The sequence below is a fragment of the Zalophus californianus genome, chromosome 1, assembly GCF_009762305.2.
Source record: "Zalophus californianus isolate mZalCal1 chromosome 1, mZalCal1.pri.v2, whole genome shotgun sequence".
NCBI lineage: Eukaryota > Metazoa > Chordata > Mammalia > Carnivora > Otariidae > Zalophus > Zalophus californianus.
The window spans coordinates 98,000,534-98,027,122 of record NC_045595.1 but is presented as its reverse complement, the minus strand read 5'-3'; the positions used below and the strand labels follow the sequence as shown (position 1 = coordinate 98,027,122).

General features: G+C 34.9%; 1 protein-coding gene across 3 annotated transcripts in view; it reads left to right on the top strand.

The window, feature by feature from the left end:
* The window catches only part of XRN1 (5'-3' exoribonuclease 1), a 107,462-nt gene that overhangs the window by 18,265 nt on the left and 62,608 nt on the right, over nucleotides 1-26,589 (top strand). For all 3 annotated transcript variants that reach the window (XM_027583131.2, XM_027583130.2, XM_027583129.2), the window contains exons 7-18: nucleotides 2,200-2,287; nucleotides 2,371-2,539; nucleotides 3,284-3,351; nucleotides 3,889-4,026; nucleotides 5,577-5,640; nucleotides 5,843-5,948; nucleotides 8,986-9,075; nucleotides 11,718-11,874; nucleotides 12,644-12,763; nucleotides 19,016-19,185; nucleotides 20,363-20,483; nucleotides 20,580-20,678. In XM_027583131.2, the coding sequence (XP_027438932.2) occupies nucleotides 2,200-2,287; nucleotides 2,371-2,539; nucleotides 3,284-3,351; nucleotides 3,889-4,026; nucleotides 5,577-5,640; nucleotides 5,843-5,948; nucleotides 8,986-9,075; nucleotides 11,718-11,874; nucleotides 12,644-12,763; nucleotides 19,016-19,185; nucleotides 20,363-20,483; nucleotides 20,580-20,678 (1,390 nt within the window). The remainder of the gene's footprint in view (nucleotides 1-2,199; nucleotides 2,288-2,370; nucleotides 2,540-3,283; nucleotides 3,352-3,888; nucleotides 4,027-5,576; nucleotides 5,641-5,842; nucleotides 5,949-8,985; nucleotides 9,076-11,717; nucleotides 11,875-12,643; nucleotides 12,764-19,015; nucleotides 19,186-20,362; nucleotides 20,484-20,579; nucleotides 20,679-26,589) is intronic.

The following is a 26,589-nucleotide window of genomic DNA, read 5'->3' as shown; positions in this document are numbered from 1 at the left end:
GAACAGCAGTTAAATTAAGAATAGTAATCATCTAACAGAAAAATGATCTGTAAAGATTTTCTCCCATTCCACAGTTGCCTTTTTAACTCTGCTGAAATTTGATGCACAAAATTTGTTTTTTAATTATGACAATGTCCAGTCTATTTTTTTCTTTTATTGCTGTACTTAGAGTATATCCAAGAAATTGCCAAATCTAATGTCATAAAGCTTTTCCCAATTTTAGGAGTTTTGTAGTTTTAGTCCATACACTTAGGTCTTTGATCCATGTTATTAATAACCGTATATGGTGTAAGGAAAGGGTCAACTTCATTCTTTTGCATGTGAATATCCAGTTTTCCCAAAACCGCTTGTTGAAAAGAGTAGCTTTTCCCCATTGAATGGTCTTGGCACCTTGGTCAAAAATTGTTTGACCATGTATGCAAGAGTTTATTTTTAGGCTCTGTATTCTATTCAGTTGATCTTTATGTTTGTCTTTATGCCAGTACCACAGTATTTTGGTTACTGAAGCTTTGTAGTAAGTTTTGAAATCAGACAGGGTGAGACCAGCAACTTTGTTCTCCTTTTTCAGGTTTATTTTGGCTATTTGGGGTCTCATGAGATTAATAATTTTTAGGATGGATTTTTTTGTTTTTGTGGAAAACATTGGGATTTTGATTGGGATGGCATTGAATATGTAGATTCTTTTGGGTACTATTTACAGCTTGATAATAAGTCTTCCAACCCATTAATACAGAATGTTTTTCCATTCATTATGTCTTTAATTTTTTTCAGCTGCCTTTTGTAGTTTTAGTGTATAAGTCTTTTGTCAACCCTTTTTTTCTTACTTGTTTTTCCGTTTATTTAAAAAATAATTAATGTAGTCACCATGTTATACATTAATTACATCTCCAGGACTTATGTATCTTATAACTGAAAGTTTCCACCTTTAGGCCACCTTCCCCCATTTTGCCCAACGCTCACTCCCCCACCTCTGGGAACTATCTGTCTATTCTCTGCATCTGTAAGTTCAGTTTTGTGTCTCTGGTTTTTTTTTTTTTTTCTTTTGCCTCCTTGGTCAAGTTTATTCCTAAGTGTTTTATTCTTTTGGATGGTATTCTAAATGGAATTGTTTCTTAATTTCTTTTTTGGGTTATTTGTTGCTAGTATGTAGAAACACAGCTGATATTTATGTGTTGATCTTGCTTCCTGCAGTTATACTGAATTCATTTTTTGGCTCTAGTAGCTTTTTGTGGATTTTGTGGGATTGTCTGTATATGGAATCATGGCATCTTTAAATAGAGATAGTTTTCTTCTTTTTTCAATTTGTATACCTCTTATTTCTTTGCTTACCTAATTGCCCTGGCTAGGACTTCAAGTACAATGCTGCTGAATAGCTATAGTGAAAATGGGCATCTTTGTCTTGTTCCTGATCTTAGGTGGAAAACCTTCAGTCTTCTCCCATCAATTATATTAAATGTAGATTTCTCATGAATTCCCTTTTTTTATATTAAGGAGGTTCCCTTCTATCCCTACTTGGCTGAGTACTTTTATCATGGAAGGGTATTGAATTTGATAAATGTTTTCTTTGCTAGTTGATTGTATGGTGTTTTTTCCTTTGTTTATTAATGTGATCTATGACGTTGATTTATTTTCTTGTGTTGAGCCGTCCTTGTATTCCCCGGGGTAAATCCACTTGCTCATGGTATCTAATCCCTTTAAAATACTACTGTCAGTTTACATTCTTACTTCTGGTTAAACTTATTAGAGTATTGGCCAATAGGTAGGAATATAGACCCCTAAACCAAGCCAGGGAAAGATAAGAGGAAAGAAGTGATGGTGCCTCACCATTGAAGCCTTAGACTGTACTGCAATAGGCAGAAAAGTATATATACTCACTTATCTGTATGCTTTCTGCTGGTGACCAAACTTAAATGGGCCAGATCCCACTGGTTTCTTATATCTGTTCTCTTATTTAGGCTTTCTTAATTCTGAGAATCTTTCCACAGAAAGCATAATGCAGACCAATTATTTTGAACTTTATGTTATATCTATTATACTTTTATCTTTACACTACCCTGCAGCTTTCATATAAATTACATGCCTGGATTACAAGAATTAATTATCATCTAATGATAAGTTTTATTTTAAGCGTTGCTGCATTTTTAAACTTGAACCTTAAAGATATAATTAATTCTGTGTTGATTATTTGACTAATTACAGGGTATGTGCACCAGAAGAAACCACATTTCACCTCCTACACTTGTCTTTAATGAGAGAGTATATTGACTATGAGTTTTCAGTATTGAAAGTAAGTATTAATATAGCTGTGGACCAAAGATGTGTTAGCAGGGATTTCCATACGATTTGATTTTTTTCTCCATTTTGCTGTAGGACAAGATCACTTTTAAATATGATATTGAAAGGATAATAGATGATTGGATTTTGATGGGATTTCTTGTTGGCAATGATTTTATCCCTCATCTACCTCATTTACATATTAATCATGATGCACTGCCTCTTCTTTATGGAACGTATATTACCATCCTGCCAGAACTTGGTGGTAAGAAAAGTTTAATATTCATTGGAGACTACTTTAATTTAGCACTCAGCTAACCCTAAAAATTTCACTCAGTTTATTAGATTATTGCGTGCACAACTACAGTAGGGAAAAAACTGGGGGTTTCTTTTGGTCTAAGGCACCAAGCTCGGGTTGTAATTTTCAGTGATTCGCAAGCAAAGAAAATGACAAGAGTTAAGCAGCCTCATTTATTGATATCTGACTAATCTCTGCCTTTGATTGTTTAAGAAAGCCAGCAGAAGTTGTTGATTTCACTTAGCTCCTTTCATATTAAAGCATAGAAGTTCATTTTTCTGAATGGATAGGTATCAGAATATTTAATAGGGAACGGTTTTTCAATTGAGAAATTGATAAACAGTGGTGAATGCTGAATAAAACAGACAGCAGAATAGCAGGGCATTAGTTCTTCTCAAGTTAACATATTAAATGAATAATCTGGATAGATTTTAGAACATATTTAATTAACTATTACCAGATGTTGGAAATGTGGTAGGATTATTATGTGAACCTGGAATTTCTTTTATTTTGCTTTAGTTGTTACATATTTTATATTATCATAACACCAAGTTCATAGACACTAGAGTCAGTTATATAGCCCAACTCTGAGTGTTTTTTCTTGGTTAGTAGAGCACCAACATTCAATATTTTGTAAAAAAGAATTTTGTAGAATTGTTTAGAAAAAATAGTGTCCGCTTTTAGTACAAATTTAGATTTTGTTCCTTTTAGGTTATATTAATGAAAGTGGGCATCTCAACTTACCTAGATTTGAGAAATACCTTGTGAAACTATCAGATGTAAGTAACTAGATATTTTTATTTTCTTGTCCCAGCGTAGCTATAAATGGTCAGAAGCCAATTACATAATGTCAGAAGAAAGTTTTGGTACTTCTACTCCAATTGATCATCTGTGTAATTTCACCTAAATTTATTTTTATTTGCTTTTTATTTTTAATTTTCAGACTAGTAGATGAGGTCCCCATGTGCATAAAAAAGTAACATTCTTTGATTTCCTATGCCCCAGAAGTGGCTCAGTCGTTAAGTGTCTGCCTTCGGCTCAGGTCATGGTCCCAGGGTCCTGGGATCGAGCCCCACATTGGGCTCCCTGCTCAGCGGGAAGCCTGCTTCTTCCTCTCCCACTCCCCCTGCTTGTGTTCCCTCTCTCGCTGTCTCTCTCTCTGTCAAATAAGTAAATAAAATCTTTTAAAAAAAAAAGAAAACCCTAGCAGATATATCACAATATACCATTAAAAAAAAAAAACTGTTAAAAGTTTGGTTTGTATTCTCCCAGACATACTTAATTATTTTTAAATGAATTTAAATATATTTATACAGTTTGATCGGGAACACTTCAGTGAAGTTTTTGTGGACCTAAAGTGGTTTGAAAGCAAAGTTGGTAACAAGTACCTCAATGAAGCAGCAGGTGTTGCAGCAGAAGAAGCCAAGACCTACAAGGAAAAGAAAAAATCAAAGGTGTCCATTTTTTTAGGTGTCCTTTCATTTTTTTAGCTGTAAAGGTAAAACTGATATTCCTTGTTCCTCGTTTTCCTTCTTATGATTTTTAGGGTTGCCTCATTTCATTTTCATTTCTTATTTTCTCCTATTGAACATTTAAAAATTTTTTTTGGTTTCTTCTCTGTTAGATCTTATCATTTAAATCTGATCTTTAAAAATCAACTTCTTATTTTTACCTTTGAAGAAGAACATTGTGTTTTCTTTGTTCATCCTATTAATAAGTGTAGAAAAACTTCTAAATATAAGAGCCCAGAAAATTAGTTATCTTTTGTAAAATGTGGGTATTTATAGCATTTAATATTGAGACATCAACTAGATCAGTGATTTTTCCCTAGAAGTAATTTATATATAAAATCATATATAAAAAACAGCAGTAGGCTAGTTTAAGAGTAAATAATAGCACAATAGCTAATAAATGCTAGGCGCTCAATAAATAAATAATAGAATCAGTTAGAATATGCTAATACCCTATAAAACATCACTAATAAGCTCTAAAGAATGTCTTATATGTGTTAGCTTGGAAAAGAAACCTCTTCTGAAATTTTCCTCAGCCTATTCGTAGTTACTGGGTTCTGATAAAATTAAGGAATTTCCTGCACTCTTCTTGCTATACTGGTTCTATTTAGGTTCAAGTCTAGTAATTGTTGCTCCAGGAAGGGTATTTATCCTGATTTTCTCTAGTGTAGTGCTTCTAATTGATTAGATTTTTCTCAGTGAAACTTAGGAGCAGTCAGTTTGCTTTCTACTCTGTTTTTTCTCTTAAGGAAATAGTCTCAGCAATTTTTTGGGAATCTGTACTTGACTCACAAAACTTACACATTAGTAATCCCTGGTTCCATGCATTTCAGCCCAGTCCTTAAGCTTCACAAGTCTTCAGGCATGTGTAGTTACTGTTAAAGACACTCGCAAAGTGAGAGGAACTAGAGGAAGAGCCCACGCAAAGGAAGTCAGCAGAGGCTGTAGTTTGGATGAACAAAGGGAAATGGGAATAAGGGAGTAAGAAGAACTAATGAGAATCACTGGCAGTAGATAGGCAATCAGAAAATAGAGGAGAGAAAAGTTGAGATCACAAGGGGGGAAAAGCAGATGGGCAAGATAGGAAGAATGTGTTGAGATGTGAGAACTCTAGAAAAGCAAATGAGTTGCATGAGAGAAAAATTTAGAAGTGGGGAATAGAAAACAGAGTTATAAGAATGATGGAATCCAAAGATACAGAAAACATGTAATATTTGTAATCATTGGATTCAATTATAAACAAATAGATTATGTTAACACAATAGGTGAGAATTACCTATTACATATTTTTGAGAGGCCTGAATAATAAAGATTTAGAAAACAAGTGATATGAAACCAAAACATTTACATAGTATTTGAGGATTATTTTTTGAATGAACTTTCACTTAAGGATCATTCAGTGCTTTTTACTGTTTTTTAAATCTCCCTATTCAATTATCTTACTTTGAAATACATCTTGCCATTAATTTTATATTGATTTATAATTTTTGTAGGGCCAGGAAAATGCCATTTGTTGGGCTGCTTTAGACAAAAATGGAGAAGTGGTAACTTCTAAGGGTGAGTACAAACTCTGTATTCACTATGTTATTTTTTTGACAAGATAATTATTGTATCATTCCTTAGTAAGTACTAATTAATAATATGGATGGAACAGATTTCTGTGTTAGTTTGTAAGCAGCTGCTTTAATATATATTTATCAAAACTGTAGGTGGAAAAACAATATAATTTTCAGCCACTATCTTTTGGCTTTTTTTCCAGATAATTTAGAAGATGAGACTGAAGATGATGACCTATTTGAAACTGAGTTTAGACAATATAAAAGAACATACTACATGACGAAGATGGGAGTTGATGTAGTGTCTGAGTACGTTTTTACCAATGCTTTTACTTTAAAATAGAAAAAATTAGATTTTGCAGTTCTTCAAAAAACAGCATAATTTTGATAGTTAAGGTAGTGGGCAAGGAGAATTTTTTGGTTACATAAATTATTGTAGTGTCAGTCTTTCAACGGCTGTGGTTTTGGAGAAGGTGATAACGGACATGTATTATATTCCTGTGGTAAAAAGTTAGCAAATAGAAAATGATTAGTTTTTTTTTTCCTTCCGTTTTCTGAATTCACATCAAACTCATCTCAAAGGCTACCTGGCTTAAAAAAGAAAAAAAAAAAAAGGCTACCTGGCTTAGCCCCAAGTTAATACCTAGCCCAAAAGTTCCTTAAGAACTTGACCTCTAGAATGGTAGCTTTCACAGTTTTAAACTGCAGCCCACAGTATGAACTACATATGTTTGTATTTTATTTAGTTGACAGAATCTTATAAAGTGCTTACCGAGTACCAAGTGCTAGTCTAAGCAATTTTAAAATATTGACTGACTCAATTCTCACAACAGTTCTTTAAGATAAATAAATTACTATTTTATAATAGAAGAAATTAAGGAATGGAGAGGCTTTTTTTTTTTTTTAGATTTTATTTTTAAGTAATCTCTACACCCAACGTGGGGCCCGAACTTACAACCCCAAGGTCAAGAGTCATATGCTTTACCAACTGAGCCAACCAGGATTTGAGAGGCTTAAGTGACTTACCAAGGTGACACAGTCAGTGAGTGGCAGAGCCAGAATTTGAACATAGGCAATCTGGCTCCAAAGTTAATACTCTCTTTCTCTCTCTGTCTCTCTTCTCTCTTTTTTAAGTAATCTCTACACCCAACATGGATGTAGAACTCACAACCTCAAGATCAAGAATCACATGCTCTACTGACTGAGTCAGCTTAGGTGCCCCCAGTTAATACTCTTTTTTTTTTAAAGATTTCATCTATTTGTGAGGGAAAGAGAGAGTGAGCATGTACAAGCAGGGGGAGCAGCAGGCAGGAGGGAGAGGCAGGTTCCCCACTGAGCAAGAAGCCCAGTGTGGGACCTGATCCCAGGACTCTGGGATCATGACCTGAGCCGAAGGCAGACGCTTAACCGACTGAGCCTCCCAGGCGTGCCCCCAGTTAATACTCTTAACCACTGGATGAGACTGCTTCTCTATAAGTGAGATAAGAGTTTCATGAAATGCTATGTACCCTTTTACATACTTAGATATTATACTTACATATTTTCTATACTATTCTTATCTTCCTTTTTTAATATAATAAAACACTAAATATTAGATCTTTTCTAGAGCCTGCCCAGAGATAGACCCAAGCTTTTGGACATTGCTTTATATACTCTCAGACTGTCTTCTAGTCTAGTCTAGACATAGTATTTCTGGTCTATATTCATACTGACCTCCAGGAACTAGAGGTACAGGAATTCTAGTACTATTCACCAGCTCATTTGAAGCTTTGTCAAGTACCACTAGCATGTAAGACTTCTGAGACTTGAGAAATCTCACTGTGTCTCTGTCAAATGAATAAATAAAATCTTTAAAAAAATAAGTAAAATAGTTATGCTTTTAATCTTTTATTCCTTAATCCTTATATTTCCTTGACTGCAGTTACATAGTGCTGTAATACCTGCTTTTGGCAGTACATTCTTAATTTGATAGCTAACAAATCTTGTGTTTTATTTCCCTTCCCTTTTATATATTAAAATATAGACTTATGAAAATATGATACCATTTGTTTGCCTAACAAATAAGCAAATCTTTTAAAATTGTTATGTTCAATGTTAGTCCAGAAGTGATGGTAGTATTCTTTCCTAATTACTAGTGGAAATATAAATTGGTAAAATTATTTTGGAAAGTGTGTATCCAAAAGTCTTTAAAATGTTTATCCCTTTGACTCAGTAATTCTAATTATTAATCTGTCTTAAAAATATAAACTGAAACAGAAGATTCTTATACACAAGGATGTTTATTGCAGAGTTTTTTTATAATAGCACAAAATTAGAAATGATCTACATGTCCTCATAATCATGTCCACTTCCCCTGTATCATAGTCACCATCTTGCCATAACACTGTCCTCAGAATCTGTAGAACTGCTAAACTGGTACTTATAAAAAGTTTGTAACAATTTGGAAAGATACTTATAGTATATTATTAAGCACAGATTTCAAAAGCAGGACACCAAATCATGTATACAGTATACTCTAAGTAATATTAAACATAAAAAACCAACCAACCTGGGCATAGAAAAAAGACCGAAAAGAAACATACCAGTATGTAATAGTGATTGCTGTAAGGTGATAAAAATGCTTTTCTTTATTGTCTAGATTTTCAATAATGAGAAAATATTTTTTAATGAAAAATTAATGTTTCATTTTCAAAAGTATACCTCCCAGAAATACTGAGATCTGGAATTTCTAAATGCCATCTCTACCTGAATTTTGGTAACAGCCACTAGCAGGTTTATGGCTACTTTTTGGCTTTAGCCCAAGTCTCGTGTGTGGGTGTGTGTATATGTATTTTACCTTAAATGATGGTCTTTGAGAAAGAAAGGATTAGAGGGAATATTGTTCAGTGAATATAGCATTTTTCAAAGTGTGTTCTAGCTGCTCTAACCAGATTCTGTGATCTTCCTCATTTCCTCCGGCATCCTCCCAGATAAAGTTTCCTATCCCTGTCTCCTATCACACCCTGACTATTTAGGACAGTGGTAGTGCCACTTGATCAAAAGCTTCATTGGCCAAATCCTCAAACTCTAAACCACAGGCATGGTACATTGACTGGATAAATATGCACAGTAGGTTTAAGTATTCTGATGGATGGTTTAGGGAAACTGTATGGCTAACCTTTAATCTGACAGGATGGAATTTGTTTTAAATAATATTTTGGAATTTTTCTGATTACAATTTTTAGCTTATTCATTGATTATATAAAACATATGTGAGGCAGAGTGTATCAGCAGATCATGCTCTAAAGACAAATGGCCTGTCTTCAAAAATTAACATTGTAATGAAAATATTCTTTTGTATTTTCAGCGACTTTCTGGCTGATCAAGCTGCATGTTATGTTCAGGCAATACAGTGGATTTTGCACTATTACTATCACGGAGTTCAGTCTTGGAGCTGGTGAGGAATACAAACAAAAATAAAGTTTTGATTTTTTTTTTTTAAATAATGGTTTGTTCTCCTATAATCTCATTTGGGGTTCTTTTTTCTCTTTATTTCTATTTATGGTGGCATTTTTAAAAAGATACATATAGCCAAGTTTAAATGAAATATAGGTAATCTTTTCTTATATGAAAATACTTTTTAAAGACCTTTGTGTAACAGAGATACTTCCAGCCCTAGCAGATGGCCAATAATGAAAGCTCTTTAAATCTAAGGATTTAAAATTCTCTATTATGTTGAATCAACTGTGACAGAGTATTGATAATTATTGGGTTTGAGTGATGGTTATATAGGGTTGTTCGTTATATTCTTTGCTACATTATCGTGTGTTTGAAAAAATTTTTCTCTCAAGAGTGATTATTAAAGAGGGCGCCTGGGTGGCTCAGTTGGTTAAGCGACTGCCTACGGCTCAGGTCATGATCCTGGAGTCCCAGGATTGAGTCCCACATCGGGCTCTCTGCTCAGTGGGGAGTCTGCTTCTCCCTCTGACCCTACCCCCTTTTGTGCTCTCTCTCTTACCCTCTCTCTCAAATAAATAAAATAAAATCTTTAAAAAAAAAGTGATTATTAAAGAATGGGTTATTTGAATGTTAGACTGGGAAGGGTGAAGGAGAAAGGAATTATTTGCTTTTCCTTGAAATAGTAATAATTTTCCATTTCTCTCATGTTTCCTATTCCAGCAAGTTCCATCTACTTTTCTAAACTATCCACCAGAATAGAAAAATAACAAACCAAAAAATGATACAAGAAAAAGGAAAGACTTTTAAGTGATGAGATTGTTTTTTGTTTGTTTGTTTGTTTTAAGATTTTATTTATTTATTTGAGAGAGAGAGAATGAGAGATAGCACGAGAGGGAAGAGGGTCAGAGGGAGAAGCAAGACTCCCTGCTGAGCAGGGAGCCCGATGTGGGACTCGATCCCGGGACTCCAGGATCATGACCTGAGCCGAAGGCAGTCACTTAACCAACTGAGCCACCCAGGTGCCCTGTTTGTTTTGTTTTGATAACACCTTTGCTAGGCTTTGTTTTAAAGCACCATACAGGAAAACAAACTAACTGATTTCACTTAATTACAGTCTTTTAAAAAAAATTTTTGCAATAACTACCTAATTCTCAGGGCCTCTCTGAAGAGCCTTCTAATGACAAAAATCCTTGATTTGCCATTTCTTAATAGGGTGAGTGTAAACTAATCTTATTATGTATCATGCATTAAGGCCAGGCACTTGAAAAGCATGTTCTCATATAATCCTCACCACTATAAAGTAACTATTGTTGTCTGACTTTTACAGATGAGGCTCAGTTATCTCTATTACTTTAGAAAGCAATCTTTCTTTATTTCTTTTCTTCTTTCTTTTTTTTTGGAGAGGGAGAGAGAAAATGGAACGGAGGGGCAGAGGGAGGGGGAGAAAGAATCTTAAGCAGGCTTCATGTCCAGCACAGAGCCCAACGCAGGGCTCAGTCTCCAAACCCTGAGATCATAACCTGAGTCAAAATCAAGAGTTGGATGCTTAACCAACTGAGCTACACAGGCACCCCAGAAAGTAATCTTTCTAAAAGCATACACCCAAGAATCAAGTCTAAGCCTATCTGATTCGAAAGTCTATACATTTTCCATTCTAAATGCTATCTGCCTCCTAAACTTTCTCATCTTTTTGAAATATGTCATAATTGTGGGAAAAAAATATTTCTTTTTTAGCATCCTTAGTCAAACATTAAAAACAGTGAAATTTTTTAAAAATTGTATGTTTAAAGCTTTGTAAAAAATATTTATACCTGTAGTTATAGACGGGAAGGCATTAAAAACAAAAATAGTGTGTATGATTGATAAATGGTTTAATCCTATATATACCAATTCAAAGATGTAAAAGTTCTTAGAGCTGACTAGTAACAGCCACATGAGCTCAGACTCACTGTTCTCTCTGTGCTCTTGAGAGAGGCTCTAGCTCATGTGTGCTAACTGAAAGTCTTCTGACCATGTCAGTACGTATTCTAAGAGTCTACTGATTGGAAGATTCACACTCAATATCTTGGAAGCTAAAAGGACCATAATATTTTATTTATGTAAACATACATATATATACACACACATATATTTTATATAAACACACATATATGTGTGTGTGTTTATATCTGTATCCTTCAATTACATGATACATCCCAATTTTGGAAATGTGAAATTATACCTTAAAAATTAAGGAAATACAGGGGCACCTGGGTGGTCCAGTTGGTTAAGCATCTGCCTTTGGCTCAGGTCATGATCCCAGGGTCCTGGGATCAAGATGCGCATTGGGCTCCTTGCTGGGCGGGGAGCCTGCTTCTCCCTCTCCTTCTGTCTGCCGTCCCCCTGCTTGTACTCTCTCTCTCTGTCAAATAAATAAATAAAAGCTTTAAAAAACAAATTAAGGAAATACAACATTTGTTGCCATCACATGACCTAAATATGCTAGTGCTGTTGATTTCTTAAATCAAGTGATAGTACTATGGGTGATCATTTTTTTTCTTTAGAGTTATTGCTGTGTTGCTAAATAAGGAAAAGTATATATTTAATATTGACCTGTTTCATAAAGTTGCCAATTGTTTAAAACTCAGTTTTGTTTTATAGGTATTATCCCTACCATTATGCACCTTTCCTATCTGATATCCGTAACATCAGTACACTCAAAATCCATTTTGAACTAGGAAAACCTTTTAAGCCATTTGAACAGCTTCTTGCTGTACTTCCAGCAGCTAGCAAAAATTTACTTCCTACATGCTACCAGGTGAGTTTTAAAATTAAATGTTTTTATGTCCTTTTTGATACTTAGGAGCTCCTCATACAAGCCTAGAAGCCTTTGATTGTTCTGTGCCCGTGCCATACTGGTTATTAAATATTTTTGTATTACCCTGAGAAATATGCTGTTTTATTTATTTAAAAAATGTTATACTATAATCTTTTGTAGTTCTTTCCTAGAAGACATACTTGTGCTTTCTTCGTCTATCTGTTATAAAATGTCCAATTAAAAACATGTCTTTTTATTGGACCTTTCATCTTTGCTATTAGTGATGAAGAGATTCTTGGATTTTAGAATTTTTTCCTTTTTAAATTATCTCAGATAATTTAAACTTAGATCTTATATTACTTAACAAAATCAATTGATTAGGACACAAAAGTACAAAAGTAAACAAGGTTAAAAATGGAGGACTATTGGAAGCCTGTGAAATGAAGTCTGAGAACAGAATTTAAGTGGGCCTTAAAGAGTGATAAGACAATAGATAGAAATGGTAAAGTTGAAATTCAGAGTAAAGATGGTTTTGCTACATAACTAGGTCACTGGAATGGGAAAGTGGTGAGTAGCAGTGAAATTAGAAGTCTCATAGCTGAAAATCAAAAATATAGCAAGTATATTGCAACATTTCTAAGATGTAAAACTTTAGTTTTGCTTTGCGTAGGAATTTTAAACTGTAACATGAGTAAATATTGTAAATATATTAACAAAAAGTTTATTGATATTATTTTTATATTTCTATTACTCTTTTATATTTCCATAGCACTTGATGACCAGTGAAGACTCACCAATTATAGAATATTATCCACCTGATTTTAAAACTGACCTAAATGGGAAACAACAGGAATGGGAAGCTGTGGTACTAATACCTTTTATTGATGAGGTCAGTACATGAAATAGTTATATATACACATATATTCTTTCTTTCTTCCAAGTTTTTGTTTAAATTCCAGTTAGTTAACGTATAGTGTAATATTATTTACAGGTGTAGAATTTGGTGATTCATCACTTATGATAACCTGGTGCTCACCACAACACTTGCCCTCCTTATTCCTCATCACCTGTTTAACCCGACACCCTGCCCACCTCCTCTCCAGTAACCCATCAGTTTGTTCTTTATGATTAAGAGTCTTTTTCTTGGTTTGCCTTTTCCCCCACTACATTCGTTTGTTTCTTAAAGTCCTCATATGAGTGAAACCATATGGTATTTGTCTCTCTCTGACTTACTTCACTTAGCATAATCCTCTCTAGCTCCATCCGCCTCATTGCAATGGCAAGAGTTCATTCTTTTTTATGCCTGAGTAATATTCCATTGTATATATATACACCACATCTTCTTTATCCATTCATCAGTCAGTGGACATTGGGCTCTTGCCATAGTTTGGCTATTGGTGGAAATGCTGCTGTAAACACCGGGGTGCATTTATCCCTTTGAATTAGTATTTTTATATCCTTTAGGTAAGTGCCTAAAGGTATTTACTACTGGATTTTAGGGTATTTCTATTTTTAACTTTGAGGAATCTCCATACTGTTTTCCAGAGTGGCTGCAGCAGTTGACATTCCCACCAACAGTGTAAGAGTGTTCCCCTTTCTTCACATCCTTGCCAACACCTGTTATTTCCTCTGTTGTTAATTTTAGCCATTCTGACTGGTGTGAGGTGATATTTCATTGTAGTTTTGATATTTATTTCACTGATGATGAGTGATGTTGAACATCTTTTCATTTATACACATATATTCTTAGAGATTATTTCACATAAGTTAATGAGCAATGGGTTTTAATCACCATTTATGTTTTATTAATGAGATTTAACTACTCTCTTCTTCATTATGCTCATCAAAACTTCTAGGTATGCTAAGAAAGCCAGAGTGGCTTTACTCACATTAGAAAAATAGACTTCAGGACAAGGAGTATTACCAGAGATCAAGAAGAATATTTCATATTGATTAAAAAATCAAGTAAGGGGGCGTCTGGGTGGCTGAGTCGTTAAGCATCTGCCTTTGGCTCGGGTAGTGATCCCGGGGTCCTGGGATGGAGTCCCACATCATGCTCCTTGCTCAGCGAGGAGTCTGGTTCTCCCTCTCCCTCTGCCCCTGCTTGTTTCCGCTCTCTTGCTGTGTCTCTCTCTGTCGAATAAATAAAATATTAAAAAAAAAAATTGAGTCAGTTTGGGGCACCTGGCTGACTCAGTCATTAGAGCATGTGACTCTTGATCTTGGGGTTATGAGTTAAAGCTCCATGTTAGACACAGAGATTACTAAAAAAAAAAAAAAAAAAAGTCAAGTCGGTTCATCAAGAAAATATATCCTGAATGTATATGTACCTTACAGCAGAGTTTCAAATACATAAAGCAAAAGCTATCAGAATTGAAAGGAGAAATAATTAAAAGGGAAATTCGAAAATATTGTGATCTAAATGATAATAAATACACAACATAATCTGTGTGATGAAGCTAAAGTGCCTAAAGGGATGCTTAAGTTTCTAGATGCTTACACTGAACAAGAAAAAGTCTTACAATAAATTATCTAAGCTTCCTACCACAAGAAGCTAAAAATGCAAGAGAAATTAAACCCAAACTAAGCAGAATGAAGGAAATAATAAAGATAGGAACAGAAATCCATAAAAAATGAACAAACAATAGAGAAAAATCAATGGAACCAAAAGCTCTGAAAGTAAATTATACCTCAAAAAAAGTGTCCTCTCAGGGTGGGGGGGAGGGGGACAAAAACTGACATGATTATGGAGTGGAGGAAACAAGTGTTTATTCACATCTCATTAATTTTTAAACAAGAACACTTGTTATATGCGAAAAGATACTTGCTAGCCACCAGACAGGATTAAGTTGTGACATAGTCATTATAGCCTGCATGTCTACAAACTTAGTTCCATGTAGATAGTTATTGTTGTTCATCCAGTTATCACATTAGTTCATTGTGATTGAATTTTAAGGTTGGACACCTCAATGAAATTTTAACTGTTTTCAACAAAATTGCATTATGATATTACCACTGAAACAAAACTTGTAGCTGGCAGAATTACCATATTCTTTTATATTTTTTGGAATCAAAAGCTCAGAATTTACACAAGAAATTATCTGAAAGTGGGTACGTAAGATGTAAAAAGAAAAATTCCTGTTACAGGATAGTCAGTGAAAGTATATGCTGGTGGAAATTACTAAATAGGAATAGATGATAAAATTTTCAGAACTGAGAAATTGTCATGAAAAATTATTACACAAACTCTGGTGCTAGAAACAATTTACCTGCAGACAAGCTGTTTGCCATGTGTACTCTCACCCTTGCCTTCACCCTCACCCTTGCTCTCTAGTGGAGTTGGTTGTCTGAGATGATTTCATTGATATGATTGGTGGTTGGTGTTAGTTGTGAGCTGAGCCCTCTATGTGATCCCTCACCCTCCAGGAGGCTAACTCAGGTTTATTCTCACAGTGATCTTGGGTTCCAGGAAGGTGAGAACAGAAGCTACAGGGCCTCTTGAGCTTTGGAGTTTGCATAGTATCACTTTGACTACATTCTTTTGAATAAAGCAAGTTATGAGACCAACTTGGATTTAAGAAAGAGGGAAATAGACTGCTTTCTTAACATTTAAAGGAGCTTGCATACGAAGATAGGAGGAATTATTATGGCTGTCTTTGCAAACCATCTACTACAGTCTGCCCCCTTTGGCTAAAATTTGCATCCCATTCAAATACAAAACACACTGACCTCTCCCAAAAATTTCATCTCATTATACATCAGGCTCAAAGCCTAGAATTTCATCTTTAAATCGAGTCTAGATGTGGATTAAGCTCCTCAAATGCAGCTCCCCAGGGACAGCTCTCCTGACTCAGAGACCTGTGAATTAAAAAAAAAAAAAAATTATCTACACTCCCCAACATACCCAAATTTGTATTGGAGAGACAATGACAGGAGCCCGATGTGGGGCTTGATCCCAGGACCCTGGGATCATGACCTGAGCCGAAGGCAGATGCTTAATGACTGAGCCACCCAGGCGCACCTATTATTTTTAAGATTTATTTATTGGAGGGGAGGGGCAGAGGGAGAGAGAGAGAATTTCAAGCAAACTCCCCATTGAGTGCAGAACCCAAAACAGGGCTCACGCCCACAACCCTGAAATCACGACCTAAGCCAAAATCATGCCATGAGCTGAAATCAAGTGTTGGATGCTTAACTGACTGAGCCACCCAGGGGCCCCAGTATATATATATATACACATATATTTTTGACAATTTTTTATATTTTGTATATGAACAAGGATTAGACTCAAATTTTGAATGTGACATTAGAGAAGGAAATAGGATGTAAGTAAATACCATTGTCAGTTAACAGTAATTATGGAAATTCAATTTATTTCCTGAAAATTTGTTATTAATTTTATTGTATTAATATTTACAGCATCAATAGTATCTTAGAATCAAGACATTATGGTATAGTATTACCTGTTTTATTCTATAATCTTTTCTAGATTTTGCTACTTCTTTCCTCTTTATACCACTTTTTCTGTAAATGTTTTAAAAAATGGCATAGATAATTATTGGACTAAAAGTCTAGGAGGCCACTCTGGAAAATAGTTCAGCAGTTTCTTATAAAGTTAAACATAGATTTACTATTCAACCCAGCAGTCACACTCCTGGATATTTATCCTAGAGAAATGAAAATTATGTGCACACAAGAAAACCTATACATGAATGTTCAGAGCAATATATTTGTAATAACCCCAAACTGGAAAAAATTCAAATTCCCTTTAATGAGTGAGTAGATAAACAAATTGAGATATATCCATATAGTGGAATATTACTTCAGCAATATAAGGAACTATTGATATAAACAACTTGGATGAAAATAATTCAGTTAAGTGAAAAAAGTCAGTGAGTAAAAAAAGTCAGTCTCAGAGGGTTATATAATATTGTTTTATTTATATAATCTTGAAATGACAAAATTACTGTGATAAAACATGGAGTGGTTGCTAGGGCTTAAAGTTGAGGATAGGGTGTGATTTTAAAGGGATAACAAGGAATTTCTTTATGATGATATAACAGTTCTGTATTCCAATTTTAGTGGTGGTTAATATGAATCTATACATTTGATAAAAATTTCATAGCAGTGTATACACAAAAAATCACATACAAAAACCAGTGAAATCTGAGTAAGTCTGTAGTTAATAGTGTTGTACTCATGTCAGTGTCCTGGGTTTGATAATGTACTGATGCTATGTGTAGGATGTTATCATTGGGGAAAGCTGGGTGAAAGGTACATGAGAACACTCTGTACTAATTTTGCAACGTGTGAATCTTCATGTTTTTTGTCACTGTACATAATGCTATAATATACTACCTGCGTATTCATGTATTCTTTTTGTTTGTTTATGCAGTCTTAGGTTTGGGAGATTTTGTTTTTTTAACATAGGTTCCCAAAAGCAGGATTGCTTGGCTAATGGGAATGTATATTTTTACATTTAGGGAATATTCTTCTTCAAAAAGACTAGTCTAATTCACCCAATATTTAGTGCCTACTTATCTGCCTCTCCAAACCTAGATATTACTGCTTCACTTAATTTTGGCCAATCTGTTGATGATGGGTGCCATTTTGTTATTCACATTTTTTTCTCTGATCCCTAACTTGAGTATATTTTTATATGTGTATTTGCCCCTTGTATTTTCCCTTCTGTAAATTACCTGTTTATATCCTTCCCCTCATTTTCCTTTCTTGATTTCTGTCAGTTCTTTGTATGATAGGACTGTTCTTTCCCAGCATGGCATTTGTCTCTTGTTTTGTTGATGAATCTTCTGTCACATACATTTTCTATTATTTAAAAATGTCTTTTCCTGGGGCGCCTGGGTGGCTCAGTCGATTAATCATCTGCCTTTGGCTCAGGTCATGCAAGCCCTGCGTCAGGCTCCTTTCTCATCGGGGAGTCTGCTTCTCTCTCTGCCCCTCCCTCTGCTCATGCTCTCTCTTGCTCTTTCTCTCTCTCAAATAAATAAAAATCTTCTAAAAACTAAAATTAAAAATATTAAAAATGTCTTTTCCCTTAAGACTGTTAGGTTTTTTCCACTCTTATTAAATAAGAGTTTATCACTCCAAATTACTGATACTCTCTCCTAGATTTTCTTTCTAATACTTCCATTGTCTTATTACTCTGATACATGTTTTTGTATATGGTATGAAGTTGGGAAGTGTATGTGCTGCTTTTTCCAGGTGAATAAGTGGTTATGACAACACCATTATTTAAATATTTGAAATACTATGTTTGACATAGATTTAAATTTGTTTTGACCTCTTTATTCTGTTCCTCTGGTCTGTGGGTTTCTTGTGTCAATATTAAAGTGTTTTTATTACAGTAGCTTTATTAAAAGTGGTAGGATCTAGTAAGACAGATTCCCAGTTTTTGCAGTTCACACATTCTTCCATATGAACACCAACATAATTTTGTCCTTTAAAAAAATTTTTTTAACAGTTTTGATTCTGACTGGAATTAAATGTAATTAAATTAAATTAAAATATATTTAATTAAATTAATTAAATGTATGAGATAATTTGGAGAGGTAAATATTTTCTATACCGTGGCAGAATTTGTAAAGTAAGAGATTAATGCTTTATGAGTTATGATAAACTATAATAATTATGGTAATTTCACATTTAAAATTTGATTCTCTGCTGGTTTTTTTTTTAAGATTTTTTTTTTATTTGAGAGAGAGTGAGCAAGAGAGAGAGCACAAGCTGGGGGGAGAGGCACAGGGAGAAGCAGACTCTCCACTGAGCAGGTAGCCCAATGCAGGGCTCGACCCCAGGACCCTAAGATCATGACTTGAGCCGAAAGCAGACACTTGATCAACTGAGCTACCCAGGCGCCCCGATTCTCTGCTGTTCTTCTTCACACTTAGTGCCTATTGTTGGAATAATAGGTTCAGAATAATTTGTTGTGGCAAGCAATATTCTAGGGCCCTTTGAAACAGTTTTTCATGTAATAAAATGGAAAAGAATTCCATTAGTTAAGATTTTTGTTTTTCAAGAACACAAATAATGATTCTGTGTACTGAGGGAAAAGATCTATTCTGTATGTTGAGATTACAGAAATTTTATACTTTTAACCCTTCTCTTCAATCTTTAAATTCAGAAGCGATTGTTGGAAGCCATGGAAACATGTAACCACTCCCTCAAAAAGGAAGAAAGGAAAAGAAACCAACATAGTGAGTGCCTAATGTGCTGGTATGATAGAGACACAGAGTTCACTTACCCGTCACCATGGCCAGAAAAGTTCCCTGCCATAGAACGTTGTTGTACAAGGTAATGTTACTTGGTAATTTTTCAACAACAGCAAGGAGCTCCCCTTGGGGGGAAGAGGAGGGGAGGGGGAAGCTTTGAATATCTACTTGGAGAACTAACAAATAATTTTTGATAGTTACAGTCTGTTGATGATGAGTTACATCCAACTTGTCAAAGACCCTAGCATCTCCCTCTCACAATTGTAGTTCTCTGCTTTGGTCAGATTCTTCTTCTCTCTCTCTCTTTTCTGTTAAAGTTGGGTTTTTTGTTTTTTGTTTTTTTTTTAATTTTTCCTCCCTAGTGTATATCTGTACCCTCCCCACCTCAAGAGGATGTATGAATTTTTGTTTCCATTGTCAGTGTCTGCTCCTAGCATTATTTGATGTGCTGTGACTTTGCCTCTTACATTCCCAACCACCCAACCAGAAAGAAGAAAAAAAGAAACAAAAGAGGTCCTATAATTTCTTGCCTCAAACCCATTTCTACTTTCTCTTCCTCATTAAAATGTCATTTTTTTTTTCTTTTCTCTCATTTTCGCTGCAAATTACCCAGATGGCACCTAAAGTGAACATCTCCCAGTTATGCTTTTCCTTTTTGTTAAAGCAAAGAGAAAGATGAATAGACATTATAAAATGTTGATTTTCCATCTGGGTTATAGAACATGGGAGATATGGAGATTTATAACATGCCTTATATGTTCTTTTACTTCTAAATTAAATATATATATATATATATATATATATATATATAGTTTTATTTTAAGTTAATGGGGAAAACTTCCATTCAGTAACCTACAGGCGTAGTTGCATCTAGCCAATTATATTAACAGAGAATCTGGGTTGCCCTGCTGTATATTTTCTTTTTTTTTAAAGATTTTATTTATTTATTCATGAGAGACAGAGAGAGAGAGGGAGAGAGAGAGAGAGAAGCAGAGGGAGAAGCAGGCTCCCGAGGAGCAGGGAGCCCGATGCGGGACTCGATCCCAGGACCCTGGGATCATGACCTGAGCTGAAGGCAGACGCTTAACCATCTGAGCCACCCAGGCGCCCTGTATATTTTCTTTGTCTTGAAAGACAGATTGTCATTCCCTTGCTTAAAAGCATGGATGACTCTTGCAAAATATTCAAGGGAATACTGAAAAACTGTGATTGCTTGCAGTGTGTGAATTTTGAATTAAATTCCTTGATTTATTTTCTAGGTATAAAATAATATCATTAGATGCTTGGCGTGTAGACATAAGCAAGAACAAAATAACCAGGGTTGACCAGAAGGCACTGTATTTCTGTGGATTTCCTACCCTGAAACACATCAAACACAAAGTCAGTGGCTGTTTAGTTCAGAATTTTTTCACCTTATTGAATGTAACGTGATTATGGAGAAAGAATTAAAATTAAATTCTCTGAATTCTTTTAAAGTTTTTTTTGAAGAAAAGTGGGGTTCAAGTATTCCAGCAAAGCAGTCGTGGAGAAAACATGATGTTAGAAATCTTAGTGAATGCAGAATCAGATGAACTTGTAAGTATTTTCTTTGTTATATATTTATTAAGTGTTATACATAAAACTATACATAAAACTGTTCTTATTATACATAAAACTGTTCTAGTTGCAATTTACCAAAGAGATATAACATGTAGTAATTCCAAAAGTTCATTGTAAATAAGGAAAAAGGAAAGAAACATTTACACAAATTTTAAAGGAAATGTATAATTGTGATGTAATGAGCAAAAAGTACTCCATGAATTTTGGAAAGGAGATAAGCTACGTGAGCTGAAGATTAAGTACAGCCTTGTAAATGAGACTAGGCTTGAGCTGGGTGCTAAGAAAAAGATTATCACAGAGAGAAAACTAGGGAAAGGGTATTCTAGTTGAAAGGAATAACCTGAGCTGGAAATAAATGTGTGATACATTATCTTATTCTTTTTAACCTTTTTGTATGTCTGAAATTTTTCTTAATACTCTTTCTTTTTTTAGAATAAATATGATGTATTTGAGGAGAAGGAATAGATAAACCTGACTGAAGCAGAGGACTTGTGTTGGGAAGTAGTAGAAGATAAGGTTGAAAAAACAGATTGAGGCCAGATTATGGAGGACCTTGAATACCAGGCTAAGGAGTTTGGACTTTTTTTTTCATAACTGTTATCTTGAAATCGTACTTTCATAAGGATTAATTTGGTGGCAATATAATAGAGTAAATTGCACAAAAGAGAAATGGAAGAAAATGGAAAAGCCTGCAAGTTCAGAGGTTGTGGTTATAAAAGTGTTAGGTGGTAAGGACAAAAACTGGAAGTAGTGATAGATCTGGATGAATAAGACTAATAAAATCAACAAGTTTCATCATTTGTTCAAACATAGAGGATGAAAAGAGGAAGAAAATACTAAATATGACTGAGATTTCAAGCCTGGTTAACTAGAAAATAATTGCCGTTTATTGGAATAAGGAAGTTAAAGTGGGAAAGTCTCTGGCTTGAGGGGATTAATGATAAATAATGATGGAATTTTAAGGCAATGCTAGGATGCTTAACTGGTGCTGCCCTGCCAGCCTTTCTCAACAAAGAGTTCCACAAGAGATTTAAACCCTAATGCCCTAAGTCATCCATTTGAATGTAGTAGATTAATTTATATTCTGTACGTTTAGAGTGGGACTAGTTGTGTACCATCCTTTGGAGAATTGAGAAAATAGTCAAATTATTTTTTGTGTTCTGTGGTTCGGATGAAAAACCTCAGTGGAGAAAGGCTGCTTATACACAATTAATACCTGGAGCTAGAGCTTGGAGGGAAGTAGGGATATATGAGTCATTAGCAAGGAGTGATGGCTGAGGCCTTGTGGCTTATTTTCCTGAAGAAAATTGACTCTGAGAGTTCAGATCTCAGCAGGAGGAAATACCCATAGTTATAAAGGGTGGAGAAGGAACCAATGAAAAAGACAATAGTGTTCAGAGAGGTGAGAGAGAATGATTTCCAAGTTAAGTAATATCACAGAAGCATGAAGTAGATACTACATACAGTGCAAGAAGAATAAAAACTAAAACAAGGTCTGTGAATTTATCCTTCAGGCATCATTATTGGCCTTTGAGGATTTCATTCCTAACTCTTAAGAACCAGTTGGTGGGTCTAGGTAGATGGAAAGTAGAAGTAGCAGGAATTAGGCCCTTGGTTAGGAAGATTATCATTGAAAAGAAGTCTAAAACATAACTGAAGGTTAAACAGACAGTTTAACAAGCTAAATCCATACAAAAGGAGAGAGGTAGAGCTAATGGAGGAAGGAGGTCTTAAAGACACTAGAGGGAAGGAATCTTAAGGATAACAAAACCCCATGTGAGGTATTAAGGGATCTCATTTTAGGCTTAATCTGAGGATTAATTTGAGAAATGACTTTTCCTTCAAAAACTATAGGGAAGAGTGGGAGAAAGAAAGAAGAAAGAGATGTATGGAAGGGAAAAAGATAATTACAGGATCCTAGTTCTAATGTTGAAACTTGTTTTATTTATCAGAATAGTCATTCTTTTGTTTTATATGTTCACATCAAGAAATGTCTAAATATAACTGAAAGTTACTACAAAAAGTCTAAAAATAGTCATCTGTAATTGTTAGAGAAATATTTGCTAATATGATTAAGCATAATAAAAGAACGAGAATTTGTATTTAAATTTCAGTTGCTACCACAAAGTTGTTGTTTAACCAATAATAATGATAGTTTCCTTTTAAAACTAGAATTTTTACCTATTATTTCATACAGAATATTTATACAGCATTTTATAGTTTATAAAAGCTTTTGTGTATATTATTTTATCACCAAATAAACATTGTGAGGTAGATGTTATTTCTTATTCTCATATAAGAAAACTGTGCCTCAGTGGAATTTAAATGATTTGCCTACGATTCAATAGCTGGAAAGACATAGAACCCAAATTTGGACCCATGATTCCTAATTTTAAGTCTAAGGGTTCTTACTTCTTTATACCAACTACAAACTGAAATGAAGTCAGATTTCTTAGATTCTGTTACCTGATTATGTGATATGAAAAATGAATAATAGCCCTTTTCTAGACATTTCTGCTATTCTTGTCACCTTTCTCAGTCTCCATGAGAAAAATAATCATGAGAATGATAGGACTGTGGAATTTTACAACTGGGTAGAATTTGTAAAGCATCTATTCCAACTCATTAATTTTACAAATTAAGAAACTTAAATGGAGTTAGCAACAGAACTAAGAACCTAGGTTTCTTGCTAAACATTATTTCTAGTAATGTTGGCTATTATTATGGACAGTAATACATTACGGGTCAGTGCTCTTCAGTTTAATTTCACTGAAACCTATTTTCTCACCAAGTAATTTCATTCAGAATTAAAGTCATTGGGCCACCCTTTACTAATAAGTGCCATTGCTGTTGAGAAAAGGAGGGGGCAAGCTTCCTGGTGCCATAATGTTTATACTGGAGAATAGTACTTTAAGTTGGTCATAGTTCCTCTCTAATAAGAAGGGATTGGCAGAGGGTAAGGTAAACTTGGTCGGCTTTAACAGATTCATACTAAAATAAAGTGTTAAAGACAGATGGGTAAAAACAACAAAAATATTTCTTAAAATAAAGGAAAGGACAGGGGAATTCTACCAAACATTTAAAGAAGAATTAATACCTATTATTCTGAAACTGTTCCAAAAAATATAAATGGAAGGAAAACTTCCAAACTCATTTTATGAGGCCAGCATTACCTTGATCCCCAAACCAGACAAAGACCCCATCAAAAAGGAGAACTACAAACCAATATCCCTGATGAATATGGATGCCAAAATTCTCACCAAAATACTAGCCAACAGGATCCAACAGTATATTAAAAGGATTATTCACCACGACCAAGTGGGATTTATTCCCGGTCTGCAAGGTTGGTTCAACATCCACAAATCAATCAGTGTGATACAAAACATTAATAAAAGAAAGAACAAGAACCATAGGATCCTCTCAAAAGATGCAGAAAAAGCATTTGACAAAGTACAGCATCCTTTCTTGATTAAAACTCTTCAGAGTGTGGGGATAGAGGGTACATACCTCAATATCATAAAAGCCACCTATGAAAAACCCACAGCGAATATCATACTCAATGGGAAAAAACTGAAAGCTTTTCCCCTAAGGTCAGGAACACGGCAGGGATGTCCACTATCACCACTGCTATTCAACATAGTACTAGAAGCCCTAGCCTGAGCAATCAGACAACAAAAAGAAAGAAAAGGCATCCGAATAGGCAAAGAAGAAGTCAAACTCTCACTTTTTGCAGATATGATACTTTATGTGGAAAACCCGAAAGACTCCACCCCAAAACTGCTAGAACTCATACAGGAATTCAGTAAAGTGGCAGGATATAAAATCAATGCACAGAAATCAGTGGCATTTCTATACACCAACAGCAAGACAGAAGAAAGAGAAATTAAGCAGTTGATCCCATTTACAATTGCACCCAAAACGATAAGATACCTAGGAATAAATCTATCCGAAGAGGCAAAGGATCTGTACTCAGAAAACTACGGGATACTCATGAAGGAAATTGAAGACACAAAGAAATGGAAAAACGTTCCATGCTCATGGATTGGAAGAACAAATATTGTGAAAATGTCTATGCTACCTAGAGCAATCTACACACTTAATGAATCCCTATCAAAATACCATCAACTTTTTTCAAAGAAATGGAACAAATAATCCTAAAATTTGTATGGGATCAGAAAAGACCCCAAATAGAGGAATGTTGAAAAAGAAAGGCAAAAGCTGGTGGCATCACAATTCCGGACTTCCAGCTCTATTACAAAGCTGTCATCATCAAGACAGTGTGGTACTGGCACAAAAACAGACACATAGATCAATGGAACAGAATAGAGAGCCCAGAAATGGACCCTCAACTCTATGCTCAACTCATCTTTGACAAAGCAGGAAGGAATGTCCGATGGAAAAAAGACAGTCTTTTCAACAAATGGTGTTGGGAAAATTGGACAGCCACATGCAGAAGAATGAAACTGGACCATTTCCTTACACCACACATAAAAATAGTCTCAAAATGGTTGAAAGACCTAAATGTGAGACAGGAGTCCATCAAAATCCTAAAGGAGAACACAGGCAGCAACCTCTTCGACCTCAGCCACAGCAACTTCTTCCTAGAAACATTGCCAAAGGCAAGGAAAGCAAGGGCAAAAATGAACTATTGGGACTTCATCAAGATAAAAAGCTTTTGCACAGCAAAGGAAACAGTCAACAAAACCAAAAGACAACTGACAGAATGGGAGAAGATATTTGCAAATGACATATCAGATAAAGGGCTAATATCCAAAATCTATAAAAAAACTTATCAAACTCAACAATCAACAATCCATTCAAGAAATGGGCAGAAGACATGAATAGATATTTCTGCCAAGAACATCCAAATGGCCAACAGACACATGAAAAAGTGCTCAACATCACTCGGCATCAGGGAAATACAAATCAAAACCTCAATGAGATACCACCTCACACCAGTCAGAATGGCTAAAATTAACAAGTCAGGGAACGACAGATGGTGGCAAGGATGCGGAGAAAGGGGAACCCTCCTACGCTGTGGGTGGGAAGGCAAGTTGGTGCAGCCACTCTGGAAAACAGTACAGAGGTTCCTCAAAAAGTTGAAAATAGAGCCACGCTAGGACCCAGCGATTGCACTACTGGGTATTTACCCCAAAGATACAAATGTAGTGATCCGAAGGGGCATGTGCACCCCAATGTTTATAGCAGCAATGTCCACAATAGCCAAACTATGGAAGGAGCCTAGATGTCCATCAACAGATGAATGGATAAAAAAGATGAGGTATATATATATATATATATATATATACACAATGGAATATTATGCAGCAATCAAAAAAATGAAATCTTGCCATTTGCAATGATGTGGATAGAACTAGAGGGTAGTATGCTAAGCGAAATAAGTCAACCGGAGAGAGACAAGTATCATATGATCTCACTGATATGAGGAATTCTTAATCTCAGGAAACAAACTGAGGGTTGCTGGAGTGGTGGGGGATGGGAGGGATGGGGTGGCTGGGTGATGGACACTGGGGAGGGTATGTGCTATGGTGAGCACTCTGAATTGTATAAAACTGATGAATCACAGACCTGTACCCTGAAACAAATAACACATTATATGTTAATAAAAAAATAAGGGAAAGGAAAAAAAAAATAAAACTCTATAAACAGAAATCTTGGGAAACGTGCTAGAAAGAAATAGAGTAGTTAGCAATAAAGGTACAACTTAGAGAAGGCAAATTAAGAAAACTAACTGAATTCAAGTGGGTGGAATAATTAGTTGGAGAGTAAAGTTGAGAAGAGCAGGAACTGTAGGGAATAAATGGCTTGAGTGAGCAAATGGTATTTTATATGTTTTAATTATTAAGTTGAGGTTTTTATTGATTTT